This window comes from Polypterus senegalus, chromosome 14, assembly GCF_016835505.1.
Source record: "Polypterus senegalus isolate Bchr_013 chromosome 14, ASM1683550v1, whole genome shotgun sequence".
NCBI lineage: Eukaryota > Metazoa > Chordata > Cladistia > Polypteriformes > Polypteridae > Polypterus > Polypterus senegalus.
In genome coordinates this window covers 133,837,773-133,857,396 of record NC_053167.1, presented here as the reverse complement: position 1 = coordinate 133,857,396, position 19,624 = coordinate 133,837,773, and the positions used below count along the sequence as shown (strand labels likewise).

Genomic DNA, 19,624 nt, shown 5'->3' with positions numbered 1-19,624 from the left:
TCATGCAACATCTTGTTTAACAGATTTCATTAACTGTAATGTGAAGAAACTTTTTGACCAAAAATGGCAGCTGAAGATAACGTGATGCAAAAAACAAAAAACCCCACTTAATGCTGCACCGATATTTTCACCAAGTCTTGGGAACCTTGCAACAGGCTGTTCGTTTTGTTAGACTAAAAGAAAGTGACAGCCTATGACATTTCCAGTCTTGGACAGTCTCTGAAAGACATCATAGAGGTAAACCCGAGTCAGTGCTCCACATGGGTCATTGAGTCATATGCACATACTGTACTGTTACAGCAGGGGTGCCCAACTCCAGCCCTGGAGGGCCGCAGGTTTTCATTCTAACCCTTTCCTAATTAGTGACCCTTTTTGCTGCTAATGAACTTATTTTGAATTCATTTTATTTGACTTGCTCTTGAAGACTCAATTTTTTTTTCCTTATTTAGCAGTCAAACAATAATGAAATACAAAAATGAGCCAAATCAGGACCAGCAAACTGACCATCTTACAATATCTGAAAAGGAAAGGTGAAGGTCTCAGGAATGCTGATCTGCACTTAGAAAAAAGAAAATCCACAATTTCAGAAATGTCTGCTATTGCACAATGAACAGCAACAAGCCATGGAATTAAAGAATAGGTTTAATGACAAGACTCTGCGCCTCATTAGGCAACTGATTGGAGTGAAATTGGTTGAAGTTTGAGGCCCTGACTTAGTTGGTCTTCTGTTGGCTGACTCACTTCACATTTCACTTCTGTTTGGATGCCACTTAAGGAAAAAAAATGAAGCAATTCAGAGGAATGATGAACTAATTCTGGGAAACATTCCTTAAAAGCCAAAATTAAAATGAATTCAAAATAAGTTAATTAGCAGCAAAAACAGATCACTAATTAAGGGTTAGAATGAAAACCTGCAGCCACTGCAGCCCTACATGACTGGAGTTGGACACCCCTGTGTTAGAGTTTCATAGCGCTTCTGTTTGGTTTTGCAATGAACAAATAGTAGAGGGGGGCACTCCAATTAACATTTACTTAGTTATATCAGTGTAACTCAGGAGTGTCAAATTCAATTGCATGCTTTTAGCTATAAGCTGACATCATGGGCAGAAGCATCTACAAAAGCAAGGTTAAAAAAAAATTGAAGTTCAAGTTTAACAATTGTGCTACAAAGTTACAATGTATAAAATAACAGAATAAGCAGGCTCACGATGCAAAAAGAGATCTATAAGCTTATTGGTTCTAACAATACACATCTCTCCATTTACCTTTTAATCTGCTTATCCTGTTCAGAGGTTTATGAAAATTTCCCTTATTGTGGTTTCAATTTAGTAAACTAATTTAAACAGTATAGCAGACTTAATGAATCACAAGACCTTTTCTCTCAAGAATTTGATGACATTTTTTCAAAATTAGGACCTCAATCATGTAATATACTGGAGTAGGGTATTATGTTTTAGTTTTTTCATCTTTTATAACCAATTATGATTTCCAGGGCAAGAAAGCATTTTTATCCAGCTCGTAAGTGTGGATAGCCCTGGAAGAAACTGAACAGCTTGAGTTTACACAATAGTCTTTTTGTTGTGGTTTAATTACATATTAGCACAGTGCACCAATTATTTCGCTCTATTAACTTTAAGCCAAACTTTACCTCTGTAATCTGAGAGCTGAATGTCTTTGAATTGTTTATCGGGCATAACTGCTGTGGCCTTAAAGTCTGGGGCAGGTTTGCCAATGTGAGCGTTGCCAGCAGACATCTTGGAATATGCTGCAAAATTAAAAACAAAAATGTTAGTTCGTATGCATAGTAGAATACATTTCAACGTATCAAATTTGTGAAGGTATCTTCACGATGAGAAAACAAAAGGTGGTACCAAGCATCTTTACAAGTTGAAGAGTGTTAAAAGGATCATCTTTTCACAATGAAAGGTCAATTCCAATCCATGAATGTTTAAAACATACAAGTTTTTACTGTTGGGAGTCAGAGTGCCCACCATGTGTAAGGACATGAAAGATGTTACACATGTAAATCAAAGCAGTTCCTTTAAGGACTGCTGGTATGATATGTAGAAGCTTTTGTTTTGCTCAGCAATGCGATTCAATTGGAGACTACTCTGAAACAGATTCTTCATTTTGACAGTACAAAATATTTTACACAAAAGATCACTATCAATATTCCCCATCAATTAGACTGAGTGCCTCCTACAGTAATCACAAAGTGCCAGACAGAAAACCGAGCATGTATACTGCCACCACCAATGCCCAGGGGTATGCAGAGCTGAAATTAGTTATTTTGAGCAAGATTATACACGGATACACAAAATATATACAATTCTAAAACAGTAAGGTATGTCTACTTTTGTATATACCACCATAAAGGTTCTTCAGTGCTCACCTAATTCACAGACATGTGAAGTTTTTAGCATATAGAATATTAAGAATCTGCACAAGACCATATTAAAAGACATCTTTCTCTGCCTACAGGTATTCAGAAACTCACCTAAACACTGCTGTTCATTGGCCACTGTATTACCTCTTCCAAATAGAGCCACTTGATGCCCCTTAAGCTTTTACAGATGGGCATTAATCATTGGCACATTATATTCCTATTGTGGCAGACAGAAGGTGAGAAACTGAAGGACACTGCTAATCTCTCAAAGTACCTTCATGAGAGCCAGAGATTCAAGCAAAATTGAATTTGCAGTAAAACAGACTTGTGTTGTACAATAAAAAAGCAAAATACACACCATTGACACAGGAAAGGAGTTTAGTCCCCATCTACAAGTGCTTTTCTGCACTAACTTTGCATATATTCCTAGAATTGTGTTTAAATAAACTTCTATAATGAGAAAATAATTCCTATCATGTATTATGTTAGCAAGACCCTTGATTAGCAATATACGGCGATAATCATGAGGATTCTACTCCTAAAGTAGTGTCAGCGATGGAAACAATACCCTGTACTTTTCTCAACATTGCATAGCACATGAAGAAACAAAAGTACAATTATCAGGTAACAGCAAGGGCCAGATTTAATGCATTGTCCTGTGGAGAACATGAATGTGCACAATAGTATGCATTTTGTGCATCTTCATGCACAAAATATGCAACATGTCACATTTTTAACCAAACTATGGTACTATGTGGAGATGTGAACAGCAGCAATTAAAAATAACTTTGTACTGGTGTGCTGCAGAGAAGAGTGACAGTATGTCAGAGGCTTTATGGAGCAATACTTAATTGGTCCCCCCCCCATAAAAAGAGCCGTTAGAAACCATTGTTTGTGTGAAATCATATGCAAAACTAATGGACTTTAATTTTACAAAGCTGTACTAAAATAAAGGAAAACTCATTCATCACTAGCTCTTGCTGAAAGTATTTGCTCTTCCTTATTTGAACTTCAACAAATGGCATGGATAACAGTCAGCCACAGTCCTGTGCATAGATTATAAAAGGATACAAACTACCTGAGGTTTATAATGAAGTCCAAGACCTTTAACCCACTGGACCCTACGTAACCAATGGTTCCCCCAAACTAATACATAATTTAGGTCTGTCAAATACAGTGTTGAAATCTGTTGGGCCTAATCTTATTTACAAGCTGTGATATGCATTAATCCAGCATCAAAATTCTACAGTATTGCAACACTATTAGTTAAATAAATGGACATTTTCATGTAGTGTAACAGTACTACACCATAAAAGCAGGTTGCAGCGGAATATGAATTTTCCTTTGTTTGAAACAAGTACGCTCAATAAACTTACCATATTTAGTATTAGTTTTAATATATTTACACAATTACATGTAGTCATTTAATATTAAAAACAATTTTTTGTAATTCGGTGTCCTGTGATATAAAATAATGTCAACCTCATCAAGATATGAGTGAAATACTGGTGGATAAATTGTTACTGCATCCTTTGCAAATTATCCTAGACTAGTTATATATGAAGTTAAACATTTCTTGTTAATGCTCAATACATTTCCTTTGTTTCTTTTCAACTGAAATCAAAAGCTGTATGGAATAATAAACCACCAGCTAATTAAAAAGCACAAAATTAAGCACCTTTATTTTATACCAGATTTCCTCTGCTTTCCTGTTCAAGCGGATAGAAAAGGAAATACCTATTTAGATTAACAAAAAGGATGAGACAACCCCCTTCAATGTCTGAATGAGGAAACCATTGTCTAATTTTAGCTTAGTGGTTAATGTTAAACTACCAGACAAATTTAAATAAAACCTGGCAGGTTAAAGAACTCCTCGAAGTTAAACTGACTTACTTTCTAGAAAAAGAACAATTACCTACAGATGTCCCCTATACTGATAAAATGCTCTGCACAATTTCTTACCTTACTTACAGTGCAATTTTTTTTGTTTGGCCTTTGATATAGTAGAAACACCTGCACATTATATTGCCTGTACCTTGTACCGAGACCTGTTTTTTACTTTGCCTTCTTTACATTCTAACCACCATTTTAAGCATATTGCTATATATTGCAACTATTGTGGAACAGCCTGCGAAGTAAAAATTTAGGTGTAAGCAAGTGTAAAAGGTCACTGCAAGCAAAGTTTAGTTAATTAATGCTAGGTACAGTGCAAATGGTCATTAAAGATGAACTATGGACACAAAAGGTTCAAGGTCTAAACTTGCAGGTATTGCGCATAAGTTATCTTGAACAATCTCTTGCATCTTAAGGGGACCTATGAAGCAACAGGTTTCAATTAGATAAAGACCTTCATAAATTTCCACTGATAAAAAACTGAACATTTAAGTGCTGCTGCAAATTTGTTTTCTTGATCAATATTGCAGTAGACCCAAGCCTGCCTTTGTAGTATTAGACGCAAGGTAATGGGATATAGGGTCTAACAAGGAGTAGTCATTTTTGTGTGTGTATTTTATATATATATTATCACATACACATGCCATAACATTAAAACCACTGGCAGGTGGTGAAGTGAACAACATTAATCTCATTTCAATGGCACCTGTCAGACTGCAAATAAACAGTTAGTCCTTGAAGGTGATGTGTTGGAAACAGAGGAAAGGAAGAAAAAAAAAAAAAAAAGTCAGGATCTGAACGAGTTTGACATCTGCCACATTGTGACGACTGGGTCACAGCATCCAATACAGCAGGTCTTGGTGTGTTCAATTGGCAGTGAATTTCCCCTTGGGATTAACAAAGTATCTATCAGCACCTGCTAAAAGTGGTCCAACGATGGATGGCCACTGAACTGGTAAAAGCATAATGGACACTCATGGTTCACTGATGCGTGCGAGGAGCGAAGATTAGCATATTCTGACCAATCCTTAGATGATCTACTGTAGCACAAATTACTTAAACCTAATGGTGGCCATCAGAGGAACATGTTAGAACATACAGTGCATCGTACTTCTGCATATAGGGGGCTGTGTAGCCACAGACCAGTTACAGTGACCATGCGGACACCTGCCCACCACTGAAAGCACCTACAATAGAGAAGCAAGTGTCAGAACAAGACCATGGCGCAATGGAAGGTGGTTGATTGGGCTGATGATTCATAACCTTTTAGACGATGTGGATGGTCGGGTCCATGTGCAACATTTACTTGGAGGAAGAAATGGAAGTAGGATGCCCTATGAAAAGGTGGCAAGCTGGGCAATGTTTTGGTGGTAAATCTTGGGTGCTTGCAATTATGGGGATATTACTTTGACATGCTACACCTACCAAAAAAAAAATATTTAATGCAGACCAAAACAAGCCTGCTCCATGGTGGCCCAACCTTACAACTTAAAAGGACTTCAAATGATTTGCTGCTAACATCTTGGTGTCGGATACCACATGACCCCTTCAGAGGTCTTGTGGAGTCCATGCCTCAACAGGTCAGAGCGGTTTTGGCGGCATTAGGAGGACCTACACAATATTTAGGCGTTTTTAATTTGTGACTGATCAATGTGTAAATAAAACAAAAAACTACTACTTAAGACTAATCTGGAAATGTCAGGATCTTTCCACTATCAATTGCTATATCTCTCCTCTTGCTTTATAAATAATATCCCTGTACTTAAGACGACATTGGCAAGTCTGTGGTGGCAGAATTGATTTTAAAGAATTCGCTATTAACTTGTTTCATTAACATGGTCTACAGTATATTTAGACTAGATGCTAGTTCATTTGCAATCTCCTTCCAGACTTAACATTTTCCAGTGATTTTTCCACATAAACCAAAACACCATTATTGTTAATTTGTTTGCTTTGAGAAGGTCCATGATAGTTTATTCACTCTAAAAACTTCATGAATAGTTAAAGGATGACAAATATTTCAAGATAATGTAAACTTGACAATGACCCTACAGAACCTATGAAATATTTCTGACGTTTAAGTGTTATGGGCAGGAATCTAACTGAAGTTTAATGTGAACACCACAACTAAGCTCAAACTGATTAAGTTTTATAGATAATACCAAGATAAGTGGATTGGCAGACAATCTAGAATCCATTGAATCAGAGAGGGATTTGAACAGCATACATGCTTGGGCAGATTTGTGACAGATGAAGTTAAAGGTCAGTAAATGTAAAGTATTGCATGTAGGAAGTAAAAATGGGAGAGTTGAATACACAACGGGAAGTCAAAAAAAAAAAAAAAACAAACAAACAAAAGTGCACCTTATGAGAAGGATTTAGGAATCGTAGTGGACTCTATGCCATCAACTTCCCCGACAGTGTTCAGAAGCCATTAAGAAGGCTAGCAGAATGTCAGGTTATACAGCACAATGTGTGGAGTACAAGTCACAGGAGGTTCTTCTCAAGCTTTATAACACACTGGTGAGGCCTCATCTGGAGTTGTGTGTGCAGTTTTGGTCTCCAGGCTACAAAAAGGACATAGCCTAGTTGCTCTTCTCTGGACCTTTTCTTGTGCTACTGATTCAGGGGATAAGTTATGAAGAAAGATTAAAAGTGCTGAGCCTTTTCAGTGTAAGCAAAAGATTAAGAGGAGATATGATTGAAGTATTTAAAATTATGAAGGGAATTAGTCCAGTGGATTGAGGATTTTTTTTTTTTTTAATATATAAAAGAGTTCATTAACAATACAGGGACAGTTGGTTAACTTGTCATGGGTAAATATCACACAAACATTAGGAAGTTGTGTTTTTTTTTTTAAAAACGCAGAGAACCATAGACACTTTGAATAAGCTACCAAGAAGCGTGGTAAACAGTAGAACTTTAGGGACTTTCAAAAGTAAACAAAAAAAAAAAAAAAAAGTGTGTGGAAAGTACTGGTGGGCTGAATGGCCTGTTCTCATCTAGAATGTTCTAACCATAGTATTAGTACTGGGAGCCTTTCAAAGTAGCCATTGTACATATTTCATAATCTACAGTATCTAGTTCTTTAACACTGTTAGAAGTGCTTTCAGAATGTAAAGAGTTGCAAGGACTGACAGCCCAGTCCTTCACATGATATATTCAAAAAGGTATATTTAGCACTGCTTGCCCTCCTAACAGCCATGTCCAGAAGTCATATCCTTCCTGTGTCCAAAGGACACCAACATGAACACAGGAAAAATGAAATTTCCAGTTAATTTTGTGAAGAATAGTCAGACACCTTGAGGCAGCACTGCAAATCCACCCATGACATCTACAGTAAGACTCTGAACATTATATGTAATAAGGCATAACTTTAATGTATTAATATACACACACTCTAAAGTATTCTGTGCAACACTGTTCATAAAATAGAATGCCTAATAGAGGATTGATCCTTCAACTCTACACTTCCAGCATCACCACACCTTAAAGCTAGGAAAATAAATTTGACAAACTAGTAATCCATGTCTTATTGTATCAGAAAAATAGGTTGAGTCAAAAATGGGAAACACACCAGATTGGGACGACAACAACAATGGTCCATTAATCAGTATCTGAACAGTGTGTGTTATTAATGCAAAGTAGTAATTAGATATTACTTCTGTTGATCTTAACAAATCTGTTAAACATCCTAATCATAAAAGCTTCTTAAAGGAATTCTCAACCCAAAAATGTTATGTAACCCATGCAGTTTGTAGGGCTGGTTGAGAAAAACTAAGCTCGTTTTATTTCCTTTTTGCATAATAAAAAAAAAAAAAAATTGTCAATACAAGCTAATGGTGACTCATGCTGTACAACAGCATCCAAAGTGATAAACATCCCTGGGAGAGAAAAAAAAAAACCATTGTGTGTCATATAAACCACATCAGTTATCAAGTCATATGCTCAAAACATGCATCTTTTATTAAATTACTGTTAAAAGGTTCAAGAAAATTTAGATCATAAAAAGTGCAAGTCACATGGCAGTTTTTGGTCAGCCTCTCCCTCATTGGTCAAGAGTCTTCATTCAGTTCAAAAACTCAATCCCACGTGACTGTTTTTGATGTGCACAACTTTTCTGCAAAATTATTAAATGTCTGGAAAAACAGGCATTTCTCATTTTTTAGGTATACAACTGGATAACTGACATGTGAATTAAACATGATTTCACCCCCCATGGTTTTTTCTCATGTTAAACTGCTGTTGTACAGCATTGACTCATTAATATTGACTCATATTAATCTTATTGCCACCTTGCATGAAAATGAGATTTTTCTCAGGCGTCACTGCAAAGTACATAGGGTAACTTTTTTGGGGGCTTATTAAAATTTTATTGGTGAAAAACTTTGCACTTACTAGAAAGCTTTCATGTGATATCAAAGGAAAAGTGATCAAACAAGTATCTAGACTTGTGCATATACAGGTGACAAGATAATAACCCTACACACACTGGAAGCTGTTGTGGAAAAAGAGGGAAGCAAAATTGGATGCTATCATGAAAAATACCCTCCATCTCCTGCAGGATGCACTCTCTGAGCACTTTTAGCTACAAGTTAATTCCACCACAGTGTGCTAAAAAGTGCCTCTGGGGATCTTTTTTGCCCACTGCAATCAGGCAACTCAATTCTTGCTCCCAAAGCCTCAAGCTAAATTCTTAGAAATATGCTACGCTGAGGTTGCAAAAAAAAAAAAAACTTAATTACACATGCACCTATTGATTGCATTTGTCCTTCTGAATCCGTTTGATATGCATCTAAAATTTCCCCATTGGGATTACAGTTTAGTCCAATATACTGTTAAGACAAATGCAGAAAACAGACAAGTTTAACTTTCACAATTTTCTTTGTAAAACATTCAATGAAACAGTGCATTAATGCAGAAACACTCCCACCAATTTATGACTCAATATACACTAAATAACGAGACTGGAGTAACAGATGTGCCTCTTGCAACTGAAGCAAATTTATTTTACCAGTTTCTCATGACAGAAGAGTGCCCAGCAAAGGCAAACACTACAGTTTCCTAAAAAGCGTCTACTAATCTATAGTTGCTGATAAAGAGTTGGAACTTGAACTCTATTGACTTTTGATAATGCATTTCAAATGCAAGTAGTTTGGATTATAGCTTTTAGTCCTTTGAAAAAAGATCAGTAGGCCCTACGCTCTATATTATAAACTGAAAATATGCCCCAAAGATTCCCTAGGTCAAGTACAGTTCACATTGGAGTATTTTTTTCCATAAAGTGTCAGGAATGGGAACACAACTGAACAAGTGGAAAAAGGGTAGGGGTTACTCCTCCAGTCTTTGTCCTAATTCCATCTGGCAAAGTGTACCATAGAATCCAAACTAGTTCTACCAGTTTCTCAAAAGTTGATTCTACCTTAGGCTATCTGCACTTTGCATTACCCCTACAATCTGATCCTAATACTCTATATACAGTGCATCTGTTACTACCGCTACAGTATTTGCATGCATTTCAAGTTATTACTTTTGTATGTCTACTGTATTCGTATACTGCAGTATAGAGCATAGTATTTTCTTTTGTGTAAAAAGGTATAACATGGTCCTAGGAATATTTCCTGCAACTGCATGTTGCAATACTGTGTACAGCTGGTATGTCAAAAATAAATAAATCAATTATGGCAATTCAGAGTTCCAATTAAATACCATTAACTTATTTAATACATTTACTTATCAGGCCACCATAGAGTGGCAAAAAGATAAAGCAAGAATTTCACAGTACTATGTACATGTGACAAGGCTACCGTTAAACTCACTGTGCCATTTTGATTTAAGCATTAGAATAACTTGCTGGGAGAACAAAGCTGCTTTTGTCAAATAATACCTTCAGTTTTCTTAACCTCCACTAAGATTACCAAGTATCAAATTTCCATGGGCACACCACCTTCGATGTGTAGCAAGCTCAGTGAATCACCAAAACTTACAAACTTCACACTTTACTTTTAGCAGCGACTTTAAAGGTTACCCTCTGCACTCCCAAACGGAGTTAAGTTGCAATGGTTTTAGATTGAAGCCACCGCCTGCCGCCTTCATGCAAAAACCGAACAAATTTACGTTCTCACTACAAAAAACTGGATACATAAACGAACCCAACACCGAGCACGTTAACAGATCTCCGTGTAAAAACTACAACGATGCAAACTCTTTTCTGTGGATGCGCCCCAAAACAACAACAATCGGGAAACATAAGAACTACATTATGCGTATATGCAACAAACAACGGAGAGATTAAACTACCAAAGCTTTTTTTTTTTTAAGTGACCACCTCCTGAACCTCTCTACAACTGGTCCTGTCACAATATTTCGGCTTACGGCTATTTGGTATTTGTATGTTATAACACCGCCACAGGTAAGAGAAAAAACCTTAATCTTTTTTTACATTCGTTTATTTACAAAGCAAAAACGAGAAAAAGTTGACATTCACTTTTGAAACATTACTTCTGCCAAGATTTAATTTCTTGAAGTAGAACACCGAAAGGGTCATCGCCGTTGAGCAAGCGCTACCCGAGTTGAGTAGTGGGGTTATAACACGAGTATCTATTGTTTTACATAATCTTAACAGTAAAAACCTTAATCACTCCGAGCTTGGAGGAAAAAAAAAGTACTAAGTGAACATTGGTCAGTGTGGTGTTGGGGCTGATGCTGTTAACTTAAAACTCCCGAGGTGCGGGTTCAAATTCCACAACTAACGCTGTATGACCCTGAGTAAGACACTTCACCTGCCTGTGCTCCAATCCGAAAATCAAAAGAAATGCAACAGTGTTCCAAATAAAAATACAGTTTAGAAAACTTAATGCATTTACCTATACTATTTTAATCAGATCATACGTTTAGACTAAATCAACTGCTCTTTCCTCATCACTCCAGCTCACTACAGACACCGCAGGGTTCTGGGTTCAAAGTACGGCCGTCTATCTGTATACTACTGTGTTGCAAAACGTGCTTACGCGGGTTTTCTCCGGTTTCCTACCACACCAACATGGGCGGTTCAGTCCGGACTTGGGATCGTTCTCCGAATAGCCAGCTTAACTGCTCACTGCATCGAAATAAACGGCAATTAAGCAAACGAACATGAAATAGAGAAGAGAAACTACAGGGCGGGTTGGAAAAACACCACAGAAACAAACATCACGAAATTTGGAAATAAAAAGTAAAAACATGAAAGCCGCAACAGCCAGGGTATGAAGGAGTTCTTAAACAACCACAGGTGAAACTTGACTGGGAAAGAGGCAAACCACACAGACACATTTGAAACAAAATTAGTCCACCACTCGACAGCTTCCAATTTCAAATTCGCATCAAGTATGACAAACCCAAATATTGGCTCAAAGAAAAAAAGGGAAAAAACATATAGAAGATCGTTGCCTATAAGAGAATTTGCAAGCACCTTTTGGCAAACCCTCCAAACCAAATCAGTGAGTCGCCCCGCTTATTTCTGTTATCCACATCGGCTGCCGCAAGCTACACGAGACGTGCGCGTGAACGAGATGGAGCAGAAGCATAAGAACTCGCTCAGCCGATTGGTTTAACGTCTTTCTAGTTTGCATAAGCTAACCTTCCTAAAATAATTTTAGCGGTTATTTACATGAAATTACTTACTGCTTAAATCAGGCGAAGGACGGAGAGACGCTATAGCTATTCACACAACCCTCAGCTTTGAACTGGCGCTGATACAGAAAGTAGGTACACGCAGAAGCACCGTTTTATAATCCCTCAAAGTATCGCGATGACACGCCTTGCCTTAGTCAACGAAGAGGTTTTGTGCTGCGCGCTCCCTATTGCTTTGACAGCATGACATTGCAGAATTCCGCCTGCCTCATAGTGTGGGAAGCTTCTGCCTACAAGTAAAACCTAAAAATGTAAAATCTTCCAGCGTGATTAGTTTTACATGTCATAAGTGGCTAGGCTATTTAAATTCTGATGCCCCGTTGATATCGCGTTGCATGTTTGTCTTCTTCCACTTGTGTCTTAAATATGAACGTTGGCAGCATGACACCGCGACCATGGATCTAAAGTTGCCCCTTGCCCACAAAGTCTAAGCAAGTTTACATCAACTGCAATGTGTCAAAAACCATTGTGACAACAAACCTTATGCTTTCCAAGGCAAAGAAGTGAAATATTCTTCAATGGTCAAGTCAATTAGCTGACCTCAACCGAACTGGACATGCATTTCACTTAAATGAAGAAAGAACTAAAGGCAGAAACTGCAGCAGTAAAGGCCTGGCAAAGCATCACTAGGGTAGAAACCCAGCACTTGGAGAAGGCCATGGATTCCAGTCTTCAGGTAGTCATTGACTGCAAATGATTTTCAACCAAGTACTGAAAATCATTGTTATTTTCATGATTATGTTAAGTTTGTCCAAATACTTTGGAGCCCCTAAAAATGTGTGGGACAGTGTATAAAAATGGCTGTCTTTTCTAAACAGCTCATACAATGATTTTGTCAAATGTCTTAAATTAAAACTGTAGTCTACACTTGAATCAAATCTTGACTGCTTCATTTCAAATCCATTGTGGAGACACACAGAACCAAAATTATGAAAATTGTATTACTGTCCAAATTTCATACAGACATAACTGTATGAATTTATATTCAAAGAGTTTCTATAAAAAGCCAAATTTCATCCTGGGGCCAATTTAAGTGTGTTCTATCTATCTATCTATCTATCTATCTATCTATCTATCTATCTATCTATCTATCTATCTATCTATCTATCTATCTATCTGTTATGTAAGCTCATATTGATTTTTGTATTACTTAATCATTATTATTCTTTAATGTAATTTGTTTTTTCTTGTAACTATTTCTTTGACATCTTATAAAGCATTTTGAGCTACATTATGTATATAAAAATGTGCTATAGAAAAAATATTGTTGTCTCTTTTATCATTAGAATGTCTAAACAAAGAGCTCCTTGTTTTTAACATGCCAATGGTTAAATGGTATCCAGTGAAAGAGTCTAATTCACCATGACTGTGTTAAGTATCAGTTTTATTTGCTGTGTCTCACTCTCTCACTCCCTCTTGTGTTGTCTACATTATGTGCATGAACATGTGCTATATAAATATATCCCATGATCCAACACCTGTTACACAACCTTTTCCTCTACTAAAAGCTCAAATGTCTTCTGCTTTCTAAAATGAAACATTCTAATTTCCTTTTTTAGGTTCTTAGTCTGGGCGGCACGGTGGCGCAGTGGTAGCACTGCTGCCTCCCTGCGTGGAGTTTGAATGTTCTCCCCGTGTCTGCGTGGGTTTCCTCCCACATGCAGGTTAGGTGGATTGGCGATTCTAAATTGGCCCTAGTGTGTGCTTGGTGTGTGGGTGTGTTTGTGTGTGTCCTGTGGTGGGTTGGCACCCTGCCCAGGATTGGTTCATGCCCTGTGTTGGCTGGGATTGGCTCCAACAGACCCCTGTGTTCGGATTCAGCGGGTTGGAAAATGGATGGATGGGTTCTTAGTCTGCCATTTTAGACAGATGGGATTGTTAACATTTTTCTAAGAAATTTGTGAGCCAGAAAATTGTGGCTGCACACAATGCCTCAAGCTAAAATTACAGTTTTGCTATGATTCAAAACATCTGAGCAAGAGACACAATAAGACAAATTAAATTTACAGTGACTTATGTTTAATACATAGCACCTGGAAATAGTTAACCCCTTCCCCAAACACTTTGTCATGTTGTAAACAGTAGGGTGGCATCTTATACCCCCAAAACCCAGAGATAACTGATCAGGACATATACTGTATACTGGTCTAAAATATCCTTTTTTTATTTGGCACAGTACTTTTAACACAAGTCTAAAAGCACCCCAGATGGCGGCATCAATACAGAAATGCAAACTAGAAGAAGAATATAATAGCCCTTCCATCATTGTCTTTTCCCCTCCCAATTTCAACTTGCTCCAAAGGCTCCATTTTCAGACCGGACCAAAATTTTTAAAGTTGACCATTCTACCCTCTGTGGTATGCAGTGTTTCTGGGCTGAGCAATTGCTGTGCCAGGATGTGATTTAGCCAGTGGGAATGGACTTCCTTGTAAACTTGTAAAAAAAAAAAAAAAATCATGGAAGGACACAATACATGATTTTCTCGGAAGACAATTTAACATCCTGCGAGAGACACTCTAACGTCATGTAAGACAAGGCAGTGAGACAAAAGGCCAGCTGCTGTACAGGCTTTTAAATGATCAACACACAGCGCAACAAGCAGAACATGCAACTCGGCAGCAGCAGGAGAAAGTGATCAGACCGGCTAGCGGCAGAGACGCGAAGTGGCTGGAGAGTAGCGTGCCCAGGGGAAGGGGCAAGGCCCCCTAGGATATATAGATGTTGGAAAACACCCTTACTATTCAAAGGCTCAAAAAGGGTGTATGCTTCAAAACAATGCCCTAACTTACTCTTAAGCCCAGGTGTGGCCCAAAATAGCAGACCTCGCCACCATTGGCAGCCTGGCCCTAAACTCAAGAGGTGGGTTTACAGTTTGCACAGCAGTCCAAAAGGGGGCAAAGGCACTGAAGGAAGGGATAAGTCCCTATCTGCCTCAAGTAGATTGTTTAAAATTTTAAAATGTATTGAGAAATTTAAAAGAACTTAAAAGAAGCCAAGTGAGGTGCCAAAAAAATGAAACCGAACTAATTTAACAATAAAAAATAATACCTTAAATTAAGGACAGACGTTAAAACCAGGGGATCCACAGATCAAAACGAAAAGCATAAACTACATGATAGGGGTAAAACTCAATGCTGAATAGTGTAAATAGGGCACATAAACATGGCCAAAAGTGGTATGAGGCCTCCAAACGACCCATGAACCAGGCCAGGAAGTTCACTATCCTGTCCATAAAAGACTCGCATTAAGTCAGCCAATCCCCAACTACCAACTGCAGGCGTTAGACTAGACAGGACCCAAAAATGATAGACCCAAAAATATCAAAATGTCTCAAAAGGGGGAGAGAGACTGTTAACTCTGTCTTGTTGAGAGACATCTCAAAAATAATGTTTATAAATGAAGATATTTATTGAAAAAAAAAAAATGTAACAAAACGGCAAAAATAAGTCAAAAATGCATTTGAATAAGAAGGCAATCCAAGGTTAACTAGTCCACGAATCCACAATCCATTAGCAAAATCTAATGACAGAAGCAAAATAAATCCAATTAACCAAAAATCAAAAAACAACAATACTAACAATAAACTTATACACACTCTCAATGATCCAATGCAGAATCTCTCTTTATAACACAAATATAAAGCCAGAAGGAGGACCTAACAGCAGGGATGTCAAGGTGGCTCCACCTTCTGGGACTTCATTCACAAAGTATAAGGAATGGATGCTATTTTAAAAGGACAGTACATAATTAGCCAAAATTAAACAAAGCTAATAGGAATAACATAAAAAACATGAAAAATAAAAATTCAGATTTAGCACAAACAATAATAAAACAGAAAATAAATACAAGACAAACAAAAAACACTGGTTGTAATATGACACTGAAGCAGCAGTAATACCTGCACACACACGCACACACACACACACATATTTTTACGTTTTTATGTCACTTTTTTGTCGTGATTTAAATCAGGCTTATTTTAAATCCTATATATATATATATATATATATATATATATATATATATATATATATATATATATATATATATATATATATATATATATATATGTTTGATGTTGTTAAATTTTCAGATTTTTATTCCATTTTTAAATTATAAACTAAAAAATATCAAGAACTCATGTCCCGCAAGATGAGACTTTGTGCCAAGAGATTTAACCACGCCTGGGGCCAGAAATAAAAGACAAAGAGTAGATGACAGAGACAGCTGCTGTACAGGCTTTTAAATGTTCGAAGCGCAGTGCAAGATGTAGATCAAGCGAGGCGGCAGCAGCAGTAATCAAGCTGCTGATTGAGCAGAGGAGGAAAAAAGCTGTATTTGTTTCCCATTGTATCACCATTTATGAGGGGGTTTCGGAGGAGTGACCACGTCTCCTTGGGGTGTGTTCAGTCCCCCTCTTCACAACATGAGTGTCAGAGATGCAAAGGGTCTGGCGCATAGCGCAGAAAAGGGGTGTTGCCGAACGATACAAGCAGGGGGTAAGCCCCATAGTATATATATATATATATATATATATATATATATATATATATATATATATATAAATATATTGTGGACCACCAGGGCATACTGCTCCCTATACCCCAACACTGATAGGCTAAGACACAAGTTTAACACAGCAAACATTTCATTCTTCAGTGGGGAAGCATTTTCTTTTTGTCCTCACTTCACAGCACAGTACAGCATAGTACACAAGCACAAACAATATGATGCACAGTCCTTTCTCACTCTTCTCCTGATGCCTCCACCCCTTCACAAAACGTTTGTCCTTCACCTCCTGAACCTGGCTCATTGCTGTGAGGCTGGAAAGTCCTCTTATAGTGGATAACCTGGATGTGTTTCTGTTCTTCCATCCACGTGGTCTGTAGGCACTTCCGGGTTTGGCGGAATCCCCATGCCATATGGCTCTTCCATTTTTACAGCAGCCCCTGGCAGCACCCACGGTACCCAGCAGGGCTGAGATGAAGAACTCTAAGTCCCACAGTGCCCTGTGGGAATCCGGTGCACCGCTGCAATCAAGGGGAGCTTCCATCTAGCATTCTGAAGGAAGCAGTGCCCAGCAGAGGCTGCCTTCCCCCATCCTTCCACTTTTTGGGCGTACCGGCCGGGTATGTATATACAGTCATATGAAAAAGGTTGGGAACCCCTCTTAATTCTTTCGATTTTTGTTTGAGCTTTCAAAGTAGCAACTTCCTTTTAATATATGACATGCCTCATGGAAAGAGTAGTATTTCAGCAATGACATTAAGTTTATTGGATTAATAGAAAATATTCAATATGTATCATAACAAAATTAGACAGGTGCATAAATGTGGGCACCCCAACAGAGATATTACATCAATACTTAGTTGAGCCTCTTTTTGCAAATATAAAAGCCTCTAGACTCCTCCTATAGCGTTTGATGAGTGTCTGGATTGTGGATGGAGGTATTTTTAACCATTCTTTCATACAAGATCTCTCTAGTTCAGTCCAATTTGAGGGCTGCCAAGCAACGACAGTCTGCTTCAAATCATCCCATATATTTTCGATGATATTCAAGTCAGGGGACTGTGACGGGCATTCCAGAACATTGTACTTCTCCCTCTGAATGCCTTTGTAGATTTCAAACTGTGTTTAGGGTCATTGTGTTGTTGGAATATCCAACCCCTATGTAATTCAACTTTGTGCCTGATGCTTGAACATTATCATGAAGATTTTGTTGATATTGGGTTGAATTCATCCGACCCTCAACTTTAACAAGGGCCCCAGTCCGTGAACTAGCCACACAGTCCCACAGCATGATGGAACCTCCACCAAATTTGACAGTAGGTAGCAGGTGTTTTTCTTGGAATGCGGTGTTCTTTTTCCGCCATGCAAAGCGCTTTTTGTTCTGACCAAATAACTCCATTTTTGTCTCATCAGTGCAAAGAACTTTGTTCCACAATGAATCTGGCTTGTCTAAACGAGCATTTGCATATAACAAGCAATTCTGTTTGTGGCATGAGTGCAGAAAGGGCTTCTTTCTCATCACCCTGCCATACAGATGTTCTTTGTGCAATTTGCGCTGAATTGTAGAACGATGTACAGATACACCATCTGCAGCAAGATGTTCTTGCATGTCTTTGGAGGTGATCTGTGGGTTGTCTGTAACCATTCTCACAATCCTGCGCATATGCAGCTCCTGTATTTTTCTTGGCCTGCCAGACCTGGGTTTAACAGCAACTGTGCCTGTGGCCTTCCATTTCCTGATTACATTCCTTACAGTTGAAACTGACAGTTTAACCCTCAGAGATAGATTTTTGTAGCCTTCTCCTAAACTATGATATTGAGCAACCTTTGTTTTCGGATCTTTTGAGAGTTGCTTTGAGGATCCAATGCTGTCTGTCACTCTTCAGAGGAGAGTCAAAGGGAAGCACAACTTGCAATTGACCACCTTAAATACCTTTTCTCATGATTGGACACACCTGTCTATGAAGTTCAAGGCTTAACGACCTAATCCAACCAATTTGGTGTTTCAAGTAATCAGTATTGAGCAGTTACATGCATTCAAATCAGCAAAATTACAAGGGGACCCAAATTTTTGCACAGCCAGTTTTTCACATTTGATTTAATTTCATACAACTAAACACTGCTTCACTAAAAATCTTTGTTTGGATAACACCCCCAGTACTCAGATGTTTCTAAGAAATGAAACACATGCCACTGTTATCTTTTTTGTTGAAAGTAGAGTAAATTATTATGCAGGCTGAGAGGGGTTCCCAAACTTTTTCATATGACTGTATACATACACTGCTGGGTGTGATTCACAAGCAACATTAGGTGGCTCCACACTTTAAGGCACCACATAAAGAGACCAGGGCAGAAAATAAAGAAACCTATCACATTTATTAACATAATACAAATAATCACAGTCACTAATACACACAGCATAAAGTAAAACAAAGAAAGAACAAAATGATGACCATAATTAATAACATAACATACAAAAATATCTAAAACAAACAAAAAAAAAAAAAAAAAAAAAACAAATCAAAAAGACTCAACAAAAAGAAGACACCTGAGTTGGGGATAAAACCCTCACTAAATCATGACACCTTGTGATTTAGCCAATGGTAAAGACTATCTACTAGATCTTGGCAACATGTTTGTTTAAGATATCTAGAAATGTATTTAAAATATCTTGGAATGCTTCTGAACATATTTTAAGATATCTGGAAATGTATTTGAAATTCACTGAAACTTATTTCAAGATATATTGAATTGTATTTCAGATACTTGAAAGGTATTTAAGATTTTTCAACATTTAATGCATATTATTTCAGGATTTCAGGAGATGTATCTGATATATTTTAAAAAGCACTTCAGATGCCTTGAAATAGATGTATTTTCAGATAGCTGTAATACTTTTGGATTTATTTTAAATATATTTTCGGGCATATTAAAATGCATTTTCAGTTAAATGTTAATTCAGTATGCCATAACCCACCTTATACAGAACATTGAGTTTGTTATTAGTAATGGTGTTCGCTCAGTGTGAAGCTGGATGGATGGCTATCATCCAAGAAAAAAACAGGAAACTACATGAAAGAAGAATGACTCCTTAAAAAAATGACCTCTCCCATGATTCCTTAGGAAAGCAATTCAGCCATTTGCCAGTGCATCCTCTGACCCTAT

General features: G+C 37.6%; 1 protein-coding gene across 1 annotated transcript in view; it reads right to left on the bottom strand.

The window, feature by feature from the left end:
* Positions 1 to 12,068, bottom strand: part of LOC120514629 (peroxiredoxin-1) — a 29,003-nt gene extending 16,935 nt beyond the window's left edge. Inside the window, exons 1-2 of the mRNA XM_039735124.1 lie at positions 11,942 to 12,068; positions 1,649 to 1,765 (exon numbers count right to left, since the gene is read on the bottom strand). Of these exons, the coding sequence (XP_039591058.1) occupies positions 1,649 to 1,754 (106 nt within the window). The 5' untranslated portion in view covers positions 1,755 to 1,765; positions 11,942 to 12,068. The remainder of the gene's footprint in view (positions 1 to 1,648; positions 1,766 to 11,941) is intronic.
* Positions 12,069 to 19,624: the final 7,556 nt, after the last annotated feature.